This window comes from Siniperca chuatsi, linkage group LG11 (assembly GCF_020085105.1).
Source record: "Siniperca chuatsi isolate FFG_IHB_CAS linkage group LG11, ASM2008510v1, whole genome shotgun sequence".
In the NCBI taxonomy this organism is placed as follows: Eukaryota; Metazoa; Chordata; class Actinopteri; order Centrarchiformes; family Sinipercidae; genus Siniperca; species Siniperca chuatsi.
The window spans coordinates 22,901,661-22,925,896 of NC_058052.1; the positions used below are offsets into that span (position 1 = coordinate 22,901,661).

The 24,236-nt window shown below is 39.3% G+C and overlaps 1 protein-coding gene across 7 annotated transcripts in view; it reads right to left on the reverse strand.

Moving 5' to 3' along the window:
* Positions 1–205: 205 nt before the first annotated feature.
* The window catches only part of kcnq5a (potassium voltage-gated channel, KQT-like subfamily, member 5a), a 121,379-nt gene continuing 97,348 nt past the window's right edge, over positions 206–24,236 (reverse strand). Inside the window, exons 9-18 of one of the 7 annotated variants that reach the window (XM_044214953.1) lie at positions 21,787–21,875; positions 20,646–20,672; positions 17,738–17,791; positions 15,023–15,264; positions 13,603–13,711; positions 9,769–9,900; positions 9,255–9,371; positions 7,331–7,444; positions 5,743–5,869; positions 206–5,305 (exon numbers count right to left, since the gene is read on the reverse strand). In XM_044214953.1, coding sequence (XP_044070888.1) covers positions 4,217–5,305; positions 5,743–5,869; positions 7,331–7,444; positions 9,255–9,371; positions 9,769–9,900; positions 13,603–13,711; positions 15,023–15,264; positions 17,738–17,791; positions 20,646–20,672; positions 21,787–21,875 — 2,100 coding nt within the window. In that variant the 3' untranslated portion in view covers positions 206–4,216. Of the gene's footprint in view, positions 5,306–5,742; positions 5,870–7,330; positions 7,445–9,254; positions 9,372–9,768; positions 9,901–13,602; positions 13,712–15,022; positions 15,265–17,737; positions 17,792–20,645; positions 20,673–21,415; positions 21,511–21,786; positions 21,876–24,236 lie in introns of all 7 variants that reach the window. The other 6 variants (XM_044214954.1, XM_044214957.1, XM_044214955.1 and 3 more) reach the window with 6 other exon arrangements.

The window sequence follows — 24,236 nt, forward strand, 5'->3', positions numbered from 1 at the left end:
TGGTATGTAATTAATTAAAATGGTAAATTCCAAGTGTAGCATAAAAAGGTGGAGAAATCAACATTTATTAGATATCATACCCTTTGTCCAACATCCCTCAACCTATAAAATCCTCATTGCCTAAAAGGCAACATGATCATGTGTGACTTGCTAACCAGACTTGAAATTTTGATTGCTAAAAAAAACGACACAAAAACCAAAACAGTTTAGTTGATTTGTACTTTATTAATGAATAATAAAATTATTTTTGCATTTCTCATCCAGAGAACATAATGTGCACTTTAATAAATTAATTTCAAAGAAAAATAATGTTAACATTATCAAGCTTTAAGGCCAGTTGTGTAATAAATTACTGTTCAAGCAGTAAAGAAATGGTATTATTAGCCATAAAAGCCATATAAAGTATGTGGCTAAAGCTACATGACCTAAGTGAACTGGTTGTCCAACACAAAATGAGCAGTTTGACTTCAACTATACAGTATGCTATAGGCTTTAGGCAAACAAGACCTTTATGGCCCTGTGAAGAAAAAATGAAGAATTTTCATATGCAAGAAAGGCACCCTGAAGCAATTTACAGATTGCAAAAATCAATCAAATGTCCCAACTGGCTGAGTCCATGGGCTTTCCTCATTATTCAGTATTTGTTCGATATCTTGCTCCAAAGTAACTGACAGTTTTGTTTGGCCTCTTTTCATATGTAGCAAAATTCAATCAATAACAAATCTATTCCAATATTAAGCATTAAACTACCATGTCACATTTTCAGGCTCCTTAAACTCACCAAAAACAGCTGTGTTTTCATATTGATAATATATTTCATCATAACACAACAGCTCCTGCATGGGCTGTAGAATATTTCTAAATCAATCTACAAGTCTTTACAATTGTCATTTGTTAGAAGATAATACGTGTTATATTCTACTACAGAATGTTAATTTGCTTTTAAGCAATGCACTTACTCACCATTCAAAACAAAGAGAATATAACTGGAAAACAATGATGAATAAAGGTTGTCATTAACACATTAAAATACATTTTTAAGACTGCAGTGACTGCACACCCCTTAAGATATAAACATGCAAAAACAAAATGGCAAACAAAAATTAAGATGGTAGACATAGTTTTGTGCATGATTCTCATTCAAGAGCAGTCAACCAATCTACAAGCAGGATGGCAATGAAAACAATGTTATCAAGTGTTTAGGACAGTGTCATTTAAGACACTTGCAACACACCATTTTTTTTTTATAAGCCTGCCAGTGAAAACATAACTTCTCAATCTGGATATGGACTAAATGCAAATTATCAAAATATAAATGTGTCCACTTTTCTAATATTTAAGATTATTACAATAACCCTAAATGTTTAAATATTGTAATTATAATGATTGATGTGGTGAGGAGGAAGTGCATGCACATTCAAAATCCTGGTTAATTATACTTTTATTTGGGGCAGCGGAAGAGGTTAAAGAGGCCATACATACTCCACATGTTCAGCTCAATCTCAGATGAGATTCAAGTTGTCTAGTTAGTCTCCTGCCAAAGTTTCCTTGCTGCTGTTAGGGCCATTTTCCCCAATAAGTTAACTGCATCCAAATTTACAACTTGCTGACAGATTAAACTAAGCAACCATATAGACATTAACTAACATTTCTGTGCTTGTAGAAAATGAATAGAATGAGATGCTTGTGGTCTGAATACATGCTAAGGGTTTGACCTTGAACTCCTTTTATAATTCAGCTATTCCCATCACACCAGGCCCAACCCATTTTTCATTAATTTGTTTTTGAAACAGTCCATGCAGTGATACGTATGAAGTAAAAGACAACATTTTACATTGCCATAGACAGACACCGAATAAGGAGAGTGAGTGACTCTCCTCTTCTTCCAAGAAAGTCTCTGAATACAAGCACTTGTATGAAAAAAAATAAGTCATTAGTCAGTCTCAGCTCTTTGTCAAGTTGGCTCTTCTCACGGTACTCAGTGGTTGTGTGAGTCAGTTTGTTTTTGTGTGTGTGTCAAAGAGTGGTTGTATGTGTGTGCATGTACTCGTGTGTACTGGTTTCACACCATGTTAAGAAAGAAGTGGTTGACCTATAGCTTCCAGTGGCTTGTTTGAGGTTCAACTACACTTTTGAGTTTTGTAACTTACAACTACTTTTGGCTATGAGACACTCAAAGTATTTTCTTCTGATTCTCTTCACTAATTTAATTGTCAAGGTTGGCACAAGTCAGATGACATATTCTTTAATTTCTCCAACAAAAATTTATACTCCTGCTTGTTTCAGTGATGAGCTGAAGCTAGGTTCTTTGGTCTGGGTTTAGGTTCAGAGTGTGTTAAAATGTAGGACTGCTGGAAATGACTTTGAATAGAACGTCTACATTACTCACAGTTATTTTTTAATGAACCAAATTATTAGGGCCCAAGCAGTGACCGCAGCGAGGTCAGGTCATTTTTCAGGGCCTAAATGTGCACGAAAACTCATGAAACTTTGCACATGTCAGATGTGGTGAAAAATGTTATGTTTTATGGTTCTTGCGCATGGGTGTGGCAAAATGGCTCCATAGCGCCTCCTAAAGAGCAGCCTCCACGGCACGTTTCACCTAAATGTATGAAATTTGGGAGGCACATGTATCATGTCCAGATGTAAAAAACCCTCTTGGACTCATACCCTAAATCCAACACAAAGTCGGCCATTTTGAATTTAGTGGTCATTTTTTGCATTTTACACATCCTATACTTTAACAAACTCCTCCTAGAGAATTCATCAGTTCAACTTTGAATTTGGGAAGTAAAATCTAAAGACCTACGTGATGAAAATTTATCAAAAGCTTGAGTTTTCGTCAAAGGGGGTGTCTGTGGCGTTGCGTCGAATTTTGATGTTTCGCCAAGAAACAGGAAGTTCTTATAACTTGAGTGTATATGGTCCAATTTGCCCCAAACTTCATATGTTTGATAATAGTCCCACCCTGAAGACATCTACATGCCAACGTTCACTTATAGTCATAGTGCCACCTACTGGTAACAGGAAATTACAGTTTCTATTTACGTGCTGTACTTTAACAAACTCCTCTTACAGGCTTAATCGAATCGACTTCCAATTTGGGCAGTGTAATCTAAAGACCTTCATGATGAAAAGTTATCAAAAACTTGAGTTTTCGTCGAAGGGCGTGTCCATGGCATGGTGTCGAATTTCCATGTTTCGCCATGAATCAGGAAGTTGTTATAACTTCGGTGCACTTGGTCAAATCTGCCCCAAACTTCACGTTTCATAAGAGTCCCAACCTGAACACATCTACTGTATATGGTAATACTGAATCATAGTCACAGCCACCTACTGGCAACAGGGAGTCAGCCTTAAACAAAGCTACATTTCACCTAGATGTACCAAATTTGGGAGGCAGATGTATCATCCCAAGACTTATGAAAAACCCTCTTGGACCCATACCCTAAACCCAACAGGAAGTCAGCCATTTTGAATTTACTGTGCACTTTTAGGTCTTTTTTTTGCCATTTACACAGCAAGTGACATTCACCTCCTCCATGCAGTGTCGAAAAAACGTGAAAAATCTGAGCCGCGTAGATCGACTTCCGTCAACGACGCAGAGGCTGCATTGCACCCCGACAGGTGCGAGGGCCTGTTTATCGCTGCTTGCAGCTTTAATTTGATTTGCTTCTACACTCCGATGTCTAGTTGGCAGGTGTCAGACTGCAGGCTCAGAAATCACAGTTAATAGTCCTTCCTTGTTTTTCTATTTCAAACAAAATTTAATTTTATCAACATCCTTTTTATTAATATATGATCTTGTATATGAAAAACATGACCTTTTTGTATAAAGTTAATAAAATTATCATTTCTTAATATCTTTAGATAAAGATCAAACCAATTTCTCTTAAAGGAAAGTTATTTGTAATTGTATATTTTGTCTATTTTGTCACATGAATATGCCCACTTTCGTAAATTTTTTATACACCATTATACTATGGATTTCTTTATGGGAATTTTAGTACCCCATAAAAAGTATATAGCATAATAAAATCTGTATGAAAACATTGTATGTCCATATACAAGGCATCGATTGGACATTTGCAACATAATCTGAAAAGTGTCCTGTAAAAATATTTCCCCAACAATGGTGTGTACATACAGTATGCGAGCAGGTGTGTGTGTGTGAATGTGTGTGCATGTGTGTGTGTGTGTGTGTGTGTGTGTGTGTTTATGCCAGCTGTATGTGTGGGGACTGACAGAGAAACTCTGAGTTTCCCTTGGGGTGAGGTGCAGTCTCCTCCACAGTCTGTAAAAGGTCTGAGGGGCTGCTATCAGGTCCCGGGGACAGGAAGTTGAAATGTTCTTCTGCTGGCTCTAGTTTGCACTCACTAATGAAAAGTTCTGCTCCGTCCCAGTTGCTATGGTCACCATGGGCATTGCTACGTTTGCTACCGTTGCTGCTGCTGCTGTTGTTGAGCGCTGAGGAGAGGCCGGGAGCACGGTTGGTCAAAGGCTGGCTGAGATTGTGCACAGAGAGGGAATTCCCAAGACTGCCTCCCAAGTCTGAAGGCGTCCCATCTGGGCTAGACGAGAGCAGCAGCAGGGGGTTAACCTCCAGGCTTATGTGCCTCCTCCAGACCCCCTCAGATTTCAAGCCAGGCTTTTCCCGCAACTGCACCCTTCCCTGGGCAGGACCAGCATCACTGTCCCCTTCCTGGTCAGCATCCACACTGGATCCCACAACAACAGAGGGGCCCAGGATCCCTTCATCAACTGCCACTATATCTGTCATATCATCTGGGACGGCGTCAGTGGGGCATCGGAGATGGGAGGGGTGCACAATGGGAGGCAGCTGGAGGGTAAAACCCCCTGTTGAGGGAGGTGGGGGCGGCAAGTCAGGGAAGTGTGCTCTATTTGATGTACCATTGGGGTTGACCAAGGTTGGGTAGGGGCTATCGGGAGGCAGCAGGGGTGATGGTGAGAGCGAGGCTGTGGATGGGGGGTAAGATGGAGGTGCTGAGTCTGGGGGGCCGTCATCATCAGGGGGTGGCAGGATGAGCCGCAGGCCTCTCGGGTTGGCACTAAGAGAACGCCGTAAGCCCCCACTGTTATCTCCTCCGCCTCCAACTGGATCACCTCCCTGGGGAGAGGGGAGATCCCTGCCGATGATGGAAGTCTGGTAGTCCGGGTTGTGGTGCTGGTGGTTGTCCAGCTCGAACAGGGGCAGGGAGGATAGGGTGAGTGCTGAGGGGCCTTTCTGAAGGACTTGGCGGTAAACGTCCAGCAAAGAGTCCAACTTTGATTCAATGGACGTTACCTGGGACCAAGAGAAAAGAGTAAGTGAGTGAGAACATGGGGGGAGGCAAAGAGAGAGACAGCAAGCAAGAGAGTGAAGCTTAAAGGGCTGTTACACAATTTATGACTTTTATTGACCTCTATCTTCAACCAGTAACACAGACAGATCTCTGGTGGTGAGGCCAGAAAGTGAGTTTTGAAAGCCAGAGGAGATTTTTATTTTTTTATTTGCACACACATAAGGCTGTATAAAATCCAGATAATAAAAAAAAAGAAATGTGTCAGGAGAGGTCAAGAAGCCACTGGCAAAGTACTTCACTGGTCTTTGATCAACAGCCCAAATCAGCTCCTTGCAGGTATATCATGATTATATATTATATTATATATGGCAATAAAATATTGCAAATGCATTTTTAAAGAATAGTGCTGATGTGAATTTTCCCTTCTCTGATTACTCACCTGTCTCTCCACCTTACACACACGTCCCAGCATGCTCATGCCCTCCAGAGAGTCTCCATCTGGGTGCAGTTTGTCCCTTATTTTCTTATCCAAGGGAATCTGGCCTTTTCCCAGAATCTGATCCACCCTGATACACACACACACACACACACACACACATACTGGTGTTAATATATTAGAAAATAATGATGTTGCAATATAAGTAGGCACCCGAGCTTCATTTCAGGTTATCCCAAGTCAGGCAACAAACCTAAAGCAGCAGTAGGATGTTAAGATTAGGGTTAGTAAAACACACAACACACATGGCTGTATCAGTGGTCTTATATGAAAATCCTGCATCTCCAAAATTGTCAGTTTTTCAGGAATAAAGAAAAGTATTTTCAGATTGGATTCCATGCAGTATGTAGTTTGCATGGGTTTCATGCAACTTCTTGAACTTGAAATGTAAAAATTATAAATGTGACAAATGAAAACAAACATGCACCAAAATAAAAAAAAAATTGAGGTTTACAAATACAGTATGTTCAAAGCAAAGGTCATATTGTTGCTGCTGGGTGAAAACCTGGTATCTTAAGCTTGACAATGTATTTTTGAGTTTAGATAAATTCATCAGACCAATTGATCAGAAAATGTTCACAGCCCATACAGGATTATCCTTTCCGCTTGAAAAATACCAATACTGTTACAAGGTTAACAACATTGAGGTGTGTGTAAGTCCATCACCAGCTATTTATTTCACTTTTCATTCCAAGAAGAAGAAGGAAACATATACATATATATTTTCATTATGTTTAAAGACATTTAAAACCCAAGTGAGATGCTAAATACAGTGCTGCATTCAGATTACCAGTGAATCTTTAGCCAGCTTTCTGAATGTCACAGTATTGATCAAATCACACAAGTTCTTTGACACTGTAATGGCGTTAAATTAGTGAAGTTAATAAAGTTTGTATATCTCTAACATGCATCGATCTCGGAGAGGCCAGCACCCAGGAAATACCACACACATTATTTTGTTTTGTCTACTACAAAACATATGAATTAATTGGAAAACACTTCCAAACAGTCACAACTGCACACAAGTTAGCATCATCCACACACAATAAAGTTTCCCTTTTCTGGTGAAGGAAAAGGGATGAAGTATTAAATTATGGATGGGATCTAATGTAGCAACAGGGATGATATGTTTGGGCTTGTGTGTGTGTGTGTGTGTACAAGTTAGTACAGTTTGTGCATGTCAGACCTGGTTAATTAAAACCTTACCAAATGGGTGGAGTTAAATGTATTAGAATAATCATGTTTTAGGTAAACACTTTAATATGCTTTTCACTTTCAAAATCCTTTTTGTGTGACTGTCTAAACCTTCTAGTACTCATTGCACTGTCTAATGCAAACTCCAACCATCTGGTGCCGTAAGAAAGTTAATACAAAGGGCGATTATTTGCATCCCTGCGAGCATGTCTATTTGCATGTGACATTTCTCGGTCATGACACTTTTGGGGACTGCAAGGGAACTAGTGGTCACCATAGGGGCAATTAAAGGGATTCTACTGTAGGTAAAACGTAAATTAAGTGAAATGAAAGTAACCCTGAGCCAGGGAGCTTCTTCCTGTCGTTGCTGTAATAATAGTGCAGGGCAGGAGAGGACATGTTCCTGGGTCGGCTACTCAAGCTGGGACTAGAGCCCGCTGCACTGGCCAGTCTGGAGACAGGAGAAAGATTGGGTCAGATATCTCTCTCTCTCTCTCTCTCTCTCTCACACACACACACACACACACACACACACACACTAAAGCATGAAGCACAGGTGGACATATGAACAAATCTAGTTTTATAATAATTGACAATAAATAACATTGGCATGTAAATAAACACAGAGGTTAGGCAAAAAATGTCTGACAGATGTTGGGTTTTTGAAGGCTGATACTGATACTGACATTTTTAGGTGGTCATGTTTTTATTTTTTAATATTTTTGATAATACATGATTTTCAATTTGACCATGTATTTAGTCTTTCACCTCCATTTTTATTCATGTCAAGGCAGAAAAGTGTATAAATGTCACTAATAAACACACTTCACTGATAACCACATTAATGGAAAAATTCCAGGTGAGCTTACAAGGATTTAAAGCAAGTTTACCTGCCTCACCTAGTGGATGGCGGGGGAAAGGCATTATTGCTTTTAAATAAAGAGTCCAAAAATATTACATAAAATTTAAATTTTTCATCATTTTATGTCTGGATTAACAACACTGTTTTTATGAGGGAGGAACATTCAGCAGTAGACAACATGATAATACAGATACTGATCATTCAGTGGAATTATACAAAATCGAAGCATCAGTTGTCACAATATTTGATGAAGGTTTACATTCTGCTATTTCTATCCTCCTCAGAGAGTAAACCTGTGAAAATATAATATTCATGAAGACAACCTGTATAATGAAAGGCTAGTAGCAATGCTAATGAGATACAGTAAATGTACACTGCAGCACCCAGGTGGTCTGTGTTTATCTACAACCTTTGCCAATAGACACATTTCATACTAACACTTAGATAACAAGCACTATGTTATTCCTCAGGAGTACTACTGACAACACTGGCATCACCTGCAGCACTGCTATCCATTCATCCTAACAAAACACCAGATAACAGTCAATACCAAGAGCTAAAAACAAACTTCCTTTAAAACTATTTGGTTTGTAAATGTGAAAGTCCCAATCCATAACTGCATTATAGTGTCCCCTGCCGAAACAATATCCAACTTTGCTTTTCATATCTTAAGTAATTATAGACTTTTGATACAAGAACTGAAAGCCTCTATAGGTGGCTTGAAGCTGCAAAAGAAATAGGACTGAAACAGCTGGATTTTGAATGAATGAATGAATGAATGATGATGAAAAAGTCAGATTCTTCATGGTAAATGGAGTTTTCTGAGTTCAAAGAAATTCTGGATTGGGGCTTTTACATGACGAAAAAATAGATGCACTGCTTCTCTAAGTAGCACTGAGTAGCTTGTCTTGTCAGTCACCTACAGTATGTTAGCATACAAAATGTTCCAGTTAGATGAGATCCTCAAGGTGCCCAAATCAGGATTATTACATAGCTTCCAGTGTGACATAAACAAGTAAAGTGTTAGTATTTAAAATATTAAAAAATGGTGTGATAAAGGACCACTTCCTTGGTTGAAAAATGTGGCAAGAAAAAGTGAATAACTATTCACCAATACTTATTTCTTAATGCATATCATTGAGGCTCAGACTACCACAGTGTTACATCTGAATCAAAAACATTTTAAAACTTGAGGTGTTAATTTTTTTTCTTGGAAAACTTTGTCCATAATCCATTGCTTGAGCTCCTTGATGACCTCACAAGGAAGGACACAAGGAATTTTCTGATAGATGCAAAAGCATGTGAATGCATGCTGCTTGATCCAGGTGCGACATCATCAAGGTTTGGTTATGTTAGGGGGAAGCAGTTGGTGAGGAGATCAGGACGGGGTAGGTCTAACCCCGGTGCAGACTGTTTCTTCCGGGTGTGGCTGTAATATAAATGCAGGGAAGGAGAAGAAAAGGTCTTGACGTGGCTGCTGAAAGGCCTTGGAGGGGGACCCACTACAGTGTCTAATCTGGGAGAGAAAGGGGACACACATGTACATATACAGTACATACACACACACTGGATAAAAGGTAAAAGTGGGTTAATTTCATTTAAAATGATTATCTATAGAGTGATAACCTCTTTAGGACTAGTAGGAACTGCAGCAACAATGGTGGCAACATCCACCTATGCAAGTCCTTGGTAAAGAATAAAAACTTTTATAAAGAACAATTAACAGATAACGATAAAAAGAGTAAACACGACAATAAGAGCATATTCAAGTTAAAAAAAGGGGGTAAAAACATTGTCCAAATGTATAGAGAATGATGCTTTTTAGACAGATCAGTTATGTGGGATTTTGTGATTTAAATGTGAGTGTGTGTGTGTGTGTGTGTGTGTGTGTGTGTGTGTGTGTGTGTCCTGACCTAGTCTGAAGGCTCTTGATGCGACAGAGCATGTCCAGGTGTCCTGCAGAGTACTGCTCTATGACATCTTTCACGTCGTACGGACGCAATGTCTCCTTAAACTTCTTTTTTGCCACATGGAACTTCATGATCCTACACACACACACACACACACACACACACACACACACACACACACACACACACACATACAAACACACAAGAAGTAAGAAGAGAGACACAAAGAGAGGAAGAGGGATGTTGAAGTAAGTTACAAAGTCAAAAGAGGGTTGAAAAATAAGGATGTAATTACTACAATCAACCACTAGATGGTAGCAACAACCTTGGGAAATCCACAGGACGCTCAGTGTTACATTTCACTTGTTGATCTTTTTTTGGAGTGCGATAAAGAAAACATTATTAAAATCTCAAATACCTCAAGGAGTATCTAACGGGAATCCAAAGTTCCCTGATTCTCTTGTCAAATCCATAACAACCAAAATGAAGGACTTTGAAACTTGAGTGTAATCCTCTATCTCCTTCTATTTGGTGAAAAGAGCCACTGCTGGGTGAATAATATTGATACAGGTAAGGGGATCTATGCACTTTCTGCATTTGGATTCCCCGGTGGCTTCTGCTTTTCTCCAGTTGCCTGTTATTCTCACTGTCGAAATGGAAACAACGGTGACAGATGACCTCTGTAATAACAGTCCTGACATGGGAGGGGGTGTTCAACCCTCAACCCGACACCCTGGGAAAGCCCTGGGCTCTGGCTGCCCATGGAAGAGGCCTGCTGGGTGAGCAGGCCGGCCGGGGTTGGATGGTAGTGATGATCTATGTGTATAGTATAGAGAAACGGCGAGGCTGGTGATGGAGGGGGTTTGATATACTTCACTTCACTAGACTGAGTGACTTGACTTCCAGAACAAGTGAAGTAATGACCGGCTTATGACCAAACACTAATTTAAGAGTGAACATTGTAAACAATGCTCCCTTGATTTGATTTGATTTGTGTCAATTCCAAAAAGATTGCACTGGACATTATTCCATAACTTGTAGTCTCTGTTAAAATGATTAAAAACTACAAATTCCAATTTGGACAAAGTTGGATGCGTGTTATACTCACCTGACACCCACACTGTGTACAGGCAGGGGTCAGGTGTAGCCAGTAGAGCTACCTGAGATTATAGGAAATGTTACTGAACAAGTCAGCATAGAGTACTGAAGATACCACTGCAGGTAATTACAGCAAATGAATTACTGAGGATTATTGGAAATATAAATACATAAAGACCAGATGTGTTTGTGATAAGAGATGCAACATATTAAATTCGCTTACAGATAGATTCAGAAGCTAATGACATTAATCGAGGCGGATCAATAGGCGCAACACAGCAAATCATAATGACCGTGGCTTGGTCTTTCATCTTGCATTACAATTTCAGACCTTTTATTTGTGATACAGTAATGTCCTGTCACCCTGTCTTAAAGAGTGATAACTGTAAAAAGCTTCATTGGTCGAAAAATGTTTTTTTCAAGGCTTTTTCACCCTGACAAGAAGAAGAATCCAGGAAAACGTCTGTCTCTTTACTATATGAGAATGGTCAAACTTGGAATGTACAATCAGGATAGTAACATCTGAATTCTTATTAACCTGCAGAAAAGTATAGCAACTACATGATATTTGAACCAACTTGCAATTTTCTAATGGAAAACCTGCTTTATTGATTGGCAAAAATGGACATTTTTACAATGAAAAATATGAAGAGAGTGAGAAGAAGCGGTGGAGTAAGAACATTAGTTGGCGCCAGTTGGATAAACATTCGCTCACAGGGTGCCGGTGCCAGTGTAAGAGAGCAGGGTCTACTAAAACACACACACGTTCATTCACACACACACATACACACAAAATAAAAAACTCTGTGCAGGGCTGCACAAAAAAAACCCAGCAGACAAACCCTCAAACCCAGCAGCAGGTCATTTAGATAAAGAGAGAACGATGGAGCAAAAAGAGAAGAAAAAATACAGAGAAATACATTTTAAAAAGCTTTGCTTGAGGGAACAAAACATCATGTGAACGTGTGTATGTTTTTCCCATACAGAATTACATGGATAGTGGAGGGAAGAAAGACAGGGGTCTGCATTCTTGTGTTATATTATGGATTCAGTTCACTCCCAAGAGTCTGTTACTGTAGCACTGTAAGGGGATAGATGAGTAGAGGGGGTTTTAACCATAACACTGATGAATCTAAAAAAAAAACATAATTCAACAGCCATAATTTGTGATAAACTGTAAGTTGTTTGAGTGTATGAAACCACAATACAGTTACACAGTAGTTTATTGGCTCCTATAAAAATGCATCCTTGGGATTTGTTGGGTCTCTGTAAATAATATTATAAAGAGTACGGTCTAGACCTGCTCTATAGGAAAAGTGCAATGAGATAACTTCTGTTATGAATTGGCGCTATATAAATAAAATTAATTGAAAAAAAAATTGAATTGAATCCTGTTTGTTGGGGGTATTTTCATCCAGTGAAATTTAGTCATTCAAGTCCTGCACACTGAATCATTAATGAACTTTTCAATCAATAGTGACAGATGATAAACAGCTCATAAAGAAAGACAGAGGGCCAATCAATCAATAGGAAACGTGACCTGACTTCAACAAGCGCTCAACTACAGAAAGGATTATGCTACGTATAAGAAGGAGGAGGCAGTTCAGTGACACCAATTGACTGGTAACTCTTGAGTTCAGTGAGCTGTCACTGTGCTTTCAGAATAAATGGACACAGGTGAGAAAAAAAAGCCCTAAGGGAGGAGTTTGAGTGATATGACTAATCAGTAAGATGCCCTTTATCAGTTCCAACAAGCCACAAAATACATAGAAATAGATAATACAGCCAATCAGAAAAGCAGTAGGACTTCAATGGCACTAGGGACCAACAAGAAACACTTGTAGTTGATTCCAACAAACAATGACACATGCCAGCATGGTTTCAGAATCATCAACAGATAGCTATAGTTGCTCTGGGTCATCCAATCATTAATGCTGATGATATTTAAAATCATCATTTTTAATAGACATTTTGGGAAATATGCTTCCTTGCCAAGAATTAGATAGGAAGATCGATTCCACTCTCATGTCTATACAGTAAATACGAATACATGTTATATCTCATTTGTTTAATCTGTTTAAACCAAAGTGTAAAAACAACAACTTTACGGGTTTTCACAATTTCTTAGCCGCAGTAACTTCCTGGAATCTTGTCATCACCGTGAGGTTGCCAGGCAATCAGCAGAGACTCGAGGAAGTCACTGCTCCTGAACAAGAAACAGTCTGATAGCTGTTTCCCCCTGTTTCCAGTCTTAATGCTAAGCTAAGCTAACCGGCTGCTGGCGGCAGCTTCATATTCACCACACACACGAGTGTGGTATCAATCTTCTCATCTAACTCAAGAAAACAATTATTTTTCTAAAATGTTTAACTATTTTTTTAAGAAGGAGGCAACAAATGAAAGCAATAGCTGACTGGGTTGTGGTTGACAGAACATGTATAGCTATGTGTTAAAAGCTTTATTTTTGAGAGCAAACTGGAGAAGTGACTTCCCCTCCTGTCTGGTCTCAGTTACTGTATTCCTTTTATGCATTAATATGAAACAAAGAGTATAAGTTCTTTCAGTTTCTCACTTGATATTAGTGTTTGGATGCAAGTTTGCAAATATGGTTGTTAGTGTATTTTTCACAGTAGTGAAAATTAAGTCCTCAAACATTTCTAGGTGATTTGAAGATGCTTTGGATAAGACCACCAGCTAAAAGACCTGAAATGTGAAATGTAAAGTGTAGCAGGAACTCACCTGACAGCTCTGATGACAGCCTTGAGGGGATTTGATAGATCCTCCACTGTAACATCACAATGGCAGCCTCTCTCATCAAAGGAATCGTCTGTGTTCATGCCTGTGTCCACTGAGAGAGACAGATCACCGTCTCATCAATAAATGTAGCCCTGTGCAAAATCGTTTCCAGTCTTAAAACTCATAAAACACTTTCTGCATAGCGGGTCTTGACAGGAGTCTCCAAGAATGTTTCAAACTGATACTATTTTGGCTTTTAGGAGGTGAAAATATATGCTCTGCTTGGATGGGATCTTTAGGAATGGGCAGCATTTTGCTGGCTCAGCAATGTAAGGTAAGGTGAGAGAAGTGGGTATATATATTCTTAATACTGCCAATAATTAAGAGAGTGGGAGACACGGATAGAAAGACAGACACAGAAAAAAGAGAAAGCGCAAAAGAAAAGCATAGGGAAAAGATGGAAAGAGAATGAATAATGATATAGTGCATATAAGCGTTTATAAAATCAGTTCAAATAAATGATACAGGGGAATAAGAGGAGAAACAGAAGTGCTATTAAAACAGTCAGCAATTTCATCTGTAGGAGTTTCTGGGAAATGTGAGGAAAAACACTTGTGCACAACATACTGTATTTTTTTGACAAAGTTAGAACCCCTTTGGTTATTTCACTTGCGACCTCTGCTGTTTTGTCATCTCAGTGGTTTGAAGTGCGCAGGGCTCAATTGAAAAAGATGATGTTGCCTTGTACGTCCATGCACCAATCAGGATTTACCAGGATTTGGATCAAAATGTGATGATAGTTACACAGATAGGTTATTTGCTTATGTTGCTAGATCACTGTCAGTCAAATCTAATCAAACCACAACTACACAGTCCAGATGAAGCAGATTCACTGAGTTTTAGAGTGTTTGACTCTTAATAAATAATACCTAAGGATGATTTTTCCAAACTGATTGTTGCATATTTAGCCCTGAATATTTAAGGCTAAAGAGAAACAGTTAATATTTGAAGTTTTCAGGGTCTTTAAACCTTTAATGTCTGATGCATTTTTATAGCTCTTATAATTGTTTTTATGAATTCTTGTTGTTGTTTGATTGTTGGCTGTATGACTTTTGACTATATTTGTTTAACTGTGGTATTTTCTTGTACACTTGTACAGTTATGTGTTTGTGTGTGTGGTCTGAGTCTAAATGTTCTCCCTTGAAAATCTAAATGAGACTACCTGATTAACTCCTCAACATACAGTTTTTCTCCCTGAGAAGACTTTAAATTCAGCTTGACATATTGACATATGTGATCTTTGGAAACTGTGGGATCTCCACTAGAATATAAAATGAATGTGTTTGCAATGTAATTTGGTTATAATGGTCATTTGTCAGATGTGTTGTGTGTAAGATGGACATACACACATGGTCTCACTCACCATCTGGGACAGCAGTGCGAGTTTGGCTCTTCAATCTCAGCGATGGCCTAAACCGGGTCCGATCGTTGAAGCTCCAGCTCTTCTGCACTTTGGCCGGGCTCCCGCCCATCAGCTCGGGGCCACCCACCACCTCGTTGCCAGGGGAACAGCGTTGGCGGTCGTTGATGGACGTCTGCCTGCTCTTCATGCTCTGACCGCGAGGACTCGCCATACGGACCCGCTCTTTAAAACTCAACTTCTGACTGCAGGGAGGGAGGGAGGGAAGAAAAGAGAGGGAGAAGAGGAAAAGGAGGCAGAGAGAGGGTGATGAAGGGATGTGGAAAGAGGGATAGAGGAGAGAAAACCATTCAAAGAAGCAGAGAAAAATATTTGGGATGGGGGAGACAGAGGGAGCAAGAGTGAAGGAAGTGATGAACCAGATAGATGGATGGGGAGACAGAGAGGGAAAAGGTGAAGGATATTTGGAAAAGTGAGTTTAGGATGGAGTTGATAGAGAAAGAGAGTGTGTAGTAGAGGTCAGGGGTTGATTGAGAGACACAAGGAGAGAGAGAAAAAAGGGATGCTGTCAACACTTATTTCCCCTCAGAGAGTGAGAAGAGTTCAGAGCGCAGACACAGGGCAGCGTTCTGTCTTTTCCTTCAGCCCAAACATCATCCATCCAACTGACATGCCCAAAACACCAGAACAAAGCCAGACTGCCCGCCAGGCCACCAAAACAAACCCTTAGTGTTGGATCCTGAAGTGCTGCAATCCTCACCCAATCGCCTGATAATCTATTCATGTATTCTGTTTTAAAAACAGAGTTAATGAGATTTTTAAAGGCGATATGTGACGCATGGCAACATTCATACATAATCACCACATTAATTTTGAGACTACCTTAAACAAATGAGACCATTATTGAGAACAGCCTCAACATGGTGTTTTCCATCGTTATTATTTTTGGGAAATGTTGGAGTTCTTCCTGAGCAAAAATAGCTAAATCTTTCAGAGATTGTGATGGCAAATTAATTCCAGCATGTTAATCAATGTTTATTATTAAATCCAAACAATCAAAGATCCAACAGGAAGCAACAGTATTTATTAGAAATGTGGTTTTAATCTAGCAAAACACAACCTCTTTTTGGTCCATTAATATTATTATTATCAATCTTTGTCTTCCTCTATCATTTGATTTTAGTCAGTTTAAATAAATAACACATAACATCAGCCACTTTATAAAAAGGGAAAAGAAAAATGCATTAATCCACATGATGTTTAGATCTTTGGTAACCTTCAAGGGGTTGGTGGGGATGCAGAGAGTTCTCAATCAATGAGACTCACTGCAGTAAACTATTATGTTGCTAAGGCAAAGAGACCAGCATGCAATGCAGCAGACCAATGAGAGAGAGATGCAGAGTTCCAATACATTTTCCATGCCACAATTTCCCATTTTCTCCAGACCTCAGTGTCGCACCTGAATTTCAACACTTTAATCAGTTTTAATCACTTTAACAGAAGTTGTTTTTGCTTGCATATTCCAAAGGGGAAGTTATTTTTTAGTTTTATTGATTTGCCATGATTTCCCAAACCTAGACCTGTGCAATATTTTCCTTACTTTCCCAGACTTGTGGAGGAACCTTATTTAACATTTTATAGCACGTTCAAGGCAGAACTAAACACTATTAGTGAGCACTACAGTGGTAGCCATTTTCTGCTCTGAATCTGCTGTACACTTTCCGCTAATACTGAAACAACCACAATTTCTTTCTTAAATACAGTTGATGGAGCTGAATATCTTTGCATCTCTGATGGCTAAAAATGACTGAAAAGAGAAGTGAAGCAGTAATGCACAGAGCATGCAGTAAAACAAGGAACAGCTAATACCCAAATTTGTATATTGACATAACTATGGCATATGTTGTTGGGGCATAATTTAAGGTAAACTGGATCCAGCCCCAGGAATTGCTCATTTTATTTCCATTCCTTTTTACTAAATTGTCATGGGACCATTTTATTTTTTACAAGTGATGGGACTAATGCATCTAAACAATCCTCAAAAGAACCAACTTCTGGTCCCAAGAATCTAGAAGTTGGTGGTTGCTCATGAAAATTATGAATGAAACAAAATATATTCATGTGGCTGGAATAAATATAAAATAAAGGGGAATTTAGACTTTGTATTTTTACTTTTTACTCTGAGTTTTAACTTATCAAGCTGACTGAGAAATGTCCCCAAATTGACTCACATTTTCTTTTTCTTAGGAGTTTTAAATTACTAATTATGAAAGGATCATGGCAAGCAACATCCCATGATGCCTATCTATTTAATCTTTTTAGAATGATGGGGGCTCAACGTACAATTTGTTGATTGCAGCATGTTTGACTACATTAGGCAGTAAAATCTGGAGCATTTTTCCTTTATCTCAAAAACTTACTTTTTTCTATTGTTACCTTTTAATACCATGCCTACTTTTACAGTGTAAAGATCGGTGTTGGTGGAATTCCCCTTTAATTTGTAACATGGTGACAAAGTCTTGTTTGCATTCGGCAGGCAGCAGGCAGCAGTAGTTGTCTCAGACAAAGTCCTTTGTGGAATAAAAGGGATTAGGGAGGTAGGTAGGAAGGAAGTTCAATTTGTTTTCTTTGTTCTCCTTCATGCTATTAGTCAGTCATTCCCACATGTTATTGGGCTAAGGGCAGGGCAGAGAGGATGCTGGGTAGTACTGTAGGTACCTCCTATATTTCCGAGAATACCTTCTGAAGAGCCTCCCATTACTTAGACCCTTACTATAGCGAAGGAGGGAGAGACGGAGGGAAGAGGGAATGGAGAGGAAAGAGAAGAAGGAGGAAGGAGATTAAAAGAGGAGTTCAACATAGGAAGGAGAAGAGAAATTCTCTGTCAATATTGACGCAAAGTAATTACACAGAGAAAGGGCAGGGGACATATTTTAGAGAAGGATGGGAATGAGTGAACAGAGATGTAGTGGAAGGTAAACCCACCTGAATGCTGTTTTCCCTCATTTGGGATGACAAATATATTTATGATGACATATTTATTCATGACACACGGCAAACTGTGTCATCATCAAACTAAAGCTATAGCCAGTTTTAAAGCATTACTCTGTACATGTGCAACCTGGACCCTATTTTTTCCAACAGATTTGAAGAAACTCTCACCAGATACTTCAGTGAGAAACTACTTATATTTGCTTGCCTGGGTTTTTCTCTGGAATCATTGTCATTTCAACACAATGATTGTTTTGTGACATGTGGTGAACAAATTTCCTGACTATGCCTGCCTGTGTGGCTGCAGTGTTGTGTAAAGTAGTCTGGTCAACAAAAAACTAGAAATCAGGCTGTATTCACATTTAATTTGGTGTTGTTTAAATGAAATCTGGTGTGTTTGCCAGTTTAGTCTAGTTTGCTTAGTTTGGTGCGAATGCTGTTATTTGAGCCTTGTTGTGGACTAAACAGCACTCTTACAAATGCAAACACACGTACGTAGAGCATAATTTGGAATAAACCTTGTTTGATTTTCCCATAAGGGAGCAAGGAAAGTCAACTACAGGTCTGAACACACCCTTAAATGACAAGAAATAGTGTCCAGGTTGAAAGTAGTAAGAGAAAAGGTATGAATCATTTGTTTATCTGCTCATATTAATCATCACTTACTGGAGGATGACCCTCTTTTCCTCTTTTTTACCACATCACTGGGGTTGAATTATACTTCACTGTATCAGGAGGTACAAACATAAACACACACACACACACACACACACACACACAGGCACACCTGCCTACACACATAAACTCCAGATTAAACCCCCATTATTCTTTATTTTATGTTGCTTCTCACTGCCAATATCCAGCACACTTACACTCAGCATGCTGTCTGCTGTAGAACTTTGTGGTGCGCCTAATGTTTACTACTGTTGGTGTTTACAAGTCTACTTAAACCAAAACCACCAGCCATTTACCACGGCACCTACCGCCGCCGAGCAGCCGACAGTCTGTAAAACCACTAATAACACAGTGTTGTGTGTTCTCTTGATGGAGGGGGACATGCAGAAAAGCAATAGTGTCATAAAAGCATGCATAATTATGATTTCACAAGTGTAATTTGGATTAGCTGTAACAAAAGTTTCTAAGAAGGGAAAGCATAATTAAACACAGCCCTTTAAACAGAGGGATTTCTGGGGAATGAATGTTGTTGTGGATGCAACAAAGCCTTATTAAATGTTGTTTTGTTTAAGGATGAGAAGCTTGTTGTTTCTGTGTGTTTGACTGAGAGTATGAACTTATTTTTTATGTGTGTGTGTGGTGGGGGGACTGTCTTAAATTTAAAAGCTGCTGGCTCAATATAAGGCCCCCAAATGTTTCCAAAGACGTGCTGCACTGTAAAAACTATACTAGCGTAATTAAACTCACAAATCTCTCTCTGTCTTCTTCCCCTCTCTAAAATCCCCTATCTCCCCTCTCCTCCCCCCTTTTCAACTTCTCTCTGTCTCTCCTAGACTTGTGTTTGATGAGTTATATAAATACCATCCCAATGGAAAAAGTGCGTCATGGTACAGACATGGTACAGACTCCTGTCTTTGAAGGCGTGTGTGCATGCATACACACACACATACACACACACACTCAACAAAGACAGACGAGCCCATCACCCTTCCCTGCCTGAGAGTCAAGTGCAGAGAGGGAAATGGTAGTGAAAGGAGGAGGAGAGACAAAATCAGAGATGGAGATTTAAAGGAAAAGTTGGAAAAGCGAGGTAGGAATATGAAATAAAGAAAGGAGAAGAAAACTAGGAAAGGCAGCACATTGTACCTTCACAAGAGGTCATTTTAAAGTAGCTCTTGTAGTACTTTATTTGCTGTATAGCTTTGGTCTACCTGTGTATGATGTAAAAACACAACTGTCTCTACCACTGCATCTCTTCGTGCCTGCCTTTCTCAATTCAACACAATTGAAATCAACAACTGTACTTCAGCAGAGCACTTGAGAGAGCTACTGTTCTTTCCAATGTTACTCAAATGGTAAATAAATGTTGACTTGACACCTCTGGTTTTCTTTTATCAGGACACATCAACCTTGTTATTGCACATGCTAATTATCCCTTTATTTTGTACGTCATTCCACTGCAGTGTTTCTAACTTTCACAAAATCATTATCACTTTGCCTGGTTAAAAACATCAACATAAGTCAAAACACTGTCACGACTGCTTACATTTTCTCTAGTAATGGTGGCCTTAGAATTTGTTCTGAAGGGTAAATAATGGTTCAGTCATTCACTAAATCAATCAATCAATAAACAAAGTAACTAACAAACCAATTAATCAACATGTCCCAACCCTTTGATGGTAATCGCAGTCTTCAATTGATTCACTAACTATTCACTATTACCTGATCAATAAACAAATAAATTAATGAATCGCTGGACTTGTCCAAAATATGGAGACCCAATCTGTAATCAAACGATCAATGAAGTAAAAACTTGATTAAACAAGCCCACAAACCAGATAAGACACAGTTTCAAAGAGGTAATGACAAAACATTAGGCATATAATTTCATCAGAATTGCATCACATGTTTAGTGTATGTGTTTGTGTCTATGGAAGAATAAGCTCAGAGTCATACAAACCTGTAAGTAGTCTCGCCCTGCTCTTTCCTTCAAGGGTTAGTGGGAAAAAGAGGAGGAGACAAAGGGAGAGAAATCAGTATTCCAGCAGATTAAAATAGCATTATACAGACGTTTCCACTAATGGATATGGGAGGCATCAAGCCAAAGGAAACAAAAAGAAAAGAAACTGGGGTTAATTATTTACAAGCACATGCAAGCGTAAGCTGAAAGACAGACACAGAAATCAGAAAGGTAAGGATCTAAATCTCTTGTATATACAGTGTGTGCGTGTGAAAGCAGGAATGGTAATCCAGCTTCATTGTTCACTCTCCAAAAATGTAGGACAACATAAATGTTAGTGAACCACTGAACTCATATAAATGCCAATACTGAATTTTGTTTGGAGCCTGACATGGTCCAAACCGATGTGGACTTTGTTTCAAGCCGAATCAAATCATAAACATTTATAAAACTTACGCAATCTCCAAATTAATCATGATTAACAAAATACCTCAGCAACTTTCAATGTTCAATTCAGCGAGGCATTTAACCGAGTGTGAAAAGGGTGTTAGAGATCATGCATGCTAAGCAAACCATCCCTGATTGGGGGAAAAGAAAGGTTAATACAGGTACGCTTATGAAAGAATGGTTGCAATGCTGCATAACAGTGAGTCATACAGTGGAAAAAGAGTTGAAGCTACACCGATGGAGACGAGCAGCTGAGGAGGAAGAGATGAGGAGAAGGGCTGAGCAGCAGCGGCCATGTTGTAAGTCTGTAAGTTGTTACCTACTTGGCGGGGCTGCAGGTATGCAACGCCTTCAAATGAGGCTTCCAGGTAGCAATGGAAACCGAGTTTTCATCAGCAGCATAACTACGCCAGACACACTACGTGCAGAGTCGACAGGATAAATAAAATAATGATAATGAAACAATTAACAGGGTAAAGTGTGGGAGGAAAAATGGGGTGAGGGAGGAATGTATAAGTTGGGTAGGAAATAAGAGAAGGAAGGTGAGAAGGGAAAAAAGAGAAAAAGCTGATTAGTTTTTGGGTAATGATGATGCATTGTGGTTGGGGATTGTCGGAGGGAGGTGGGAGGTGGGGGCGGTGATGGTGGTGCTGGTGGAGGTGGTGGAGGTGGTGGTGGTGGTGGGGATACATGCCTGAGGGGGGGGAGGGCACTGTGGTAGTGGTGCCAGGTGGCTCTGAGGTAGGGACGAGCGCCGTCGGTGGAGTACAGACGCCAAGCCGCCTGGGTGGGGGAGGGAGCAGAGATGGACAACACACACACACACACACACACATTCACATGTACACACACATACAAACACACAAACATGACACAGAAGGGCAATGGCACAAACATGGTGAGGAAAAAGGGACTGTGATATATGTGAACATGTAAATACACAGGGCGTTTTAGGGGATGTAACCAGCTGGCAGACATATTGGGGGTTCTCGGTATGGCCATGACAACTGGATTGTGTTTCTACACAAACAGCTGTGTTGATTTGACATAATGCAATGGGAACTAATCATTACATCAACCCAAGTCTGTGATTTGGACATGCGAGACCACTGTTGGAATCCCATCTCATACCAAAAGTCAGTGCTAATTTCTTTTAACCACTACCGCATTCTTTCTCAACATTAACCAAGTCGTTTTTGTGCTTAAACCTAACCAATGCTGAACCATGGTACTGGCAGATCAGAAATGAATGATTTAGTTTTTAACGTCATGCATAACGCTCATGTGGATCGCTTTTGAAAGCAATGACAATTTATTTTTACTTTAAGTTTGAGGGCAACATTTTAAAACCAGCTAAAACCAGTCAAATGCGTGTTAAATAATGGCTGTAATGGATGGGTTAGATTTAGCAAATAGAACATCTATGGACATCAGGTGCTCAGTTAGGTTTTGCTACTGTTGTCATGCTTGTTTGCTTTGCTATATGGACTTGCTGATCCAGTTATCTAGCTAACAATATTTTGCTTAACTGAGTGCAAGATGCAACTGCAGTGTGTTTTGAGGCCTTGACTCTAGTTAAAGGTAAGTAAATGGCTGGATATAGTCCAAAAATGGACACACGGTTCTGTTTATTGGGTGTCTGCATATACCGAAGTGTTCACAATGTTTGTTGATGTGTAAGGTCCGCATGGTCGTGTATAACTTGGGCTCATAGTAACCCTCATTTGAAAACAAATGCACCGGCCATTCTGCAATAATGACCTACGTTCACCACAATCATTTTTACAGGTTGTTTTTTTAGATCTTAAACTATTATTTACTTGCAGCCGACAAAATCTCCTCAATGGTGCCAGGTGTGGTTACAAGATTTGTGACATGACTGGAAAGCCTTTATATAAACACTTTACACAGACAGGGTGGGAAATTAACACCGGCCACCTGCCAAATGCTGGTCAATTTTGGCTGTTGGTTGTTATGCTACTCTAGAGTCTACTTTAAAGTCATTTGGACATTCAGTCTTGTTCTAAAAATACAGTTGGTAGGCAAAAAAGTTATTGCAGCAGGTGAAATTTAGAATTGACCAGCTGCTGAGGCTCAAAGACAGTGGTAATATCCTCTTGCCCTGCATACAGACACACACACACACAACACACAGTGGTTTAAAGCAGGGAGAGCTGTGTGAGATGGGGGAGTGAAGTGACGGACAGAATAGTAATGTCATCCACATATTTAACACATCAAAGCTGCTTCCAAGTTTCCTTTTACCTGTTGAGGAAAATGTTATGAGCTTGGCAGACGGTGCTTGACACAAAGCCAATAAAACAGAAACAAGATCAACCCACAGGATAAATTGCTCCCTTAATGGGTTATTTAGGATCAATTGGGCTCCATCTGGTCTTTGTCAAGCATAACAACTGATATGCATTGATAACAGGGAGGGCAGACAAAACAATATTTAGATTTAATTGATTATTCACATACATATGTAGGTTTTAAACTAATCCCCACTTTACCTATATCACCTAAACCACTTATTTGGAAGTGAAACAAATGCGCCCATACTGTCTTCTATAATAAACCATTGTATTATAATGCATGTCCATCACTAAAGTAAGTATTGTAGGTCAAAGTTGAGCAAGGAGGAATAAGCTGTAACATGTAAAGATTTCCAAGTTTATCACCAGGAAGTTGTCGTCAAACAAATGACAAAGTATCTGAGAAGTTTAATAATAGCACAAGTTGTGACACTTCACTTAAACACATGACGTAAAATTGTACATATATCTATATAATTTACAATTACTGTAAGACCCTGTGATTAACAACATACACAGGGTGTTAGGACAAACAGTGAAGTTTATGGTTTCCATTATTTACCCCCTACGATGGCTTTTCCATTGGTGTAGTTCAAGTGGTACTGTATATTTACATGATCATGTGATAGTTCTTTGCTTTATACGTTGACAAGGATCGCCTGATTGCTCCATTAGACAGGGCAGAAAGATGTAGCATTTCTTTGCTACATTTGGTGGTGTGTTTGAAGCCTGCTGTGACATATTCAGTCTAGAAACCCCTTCATTAGGACACAGATGGACACCAATTTAGATTTTCAGGGTTATTTCCACTTCCAAATATGTAGTTTTG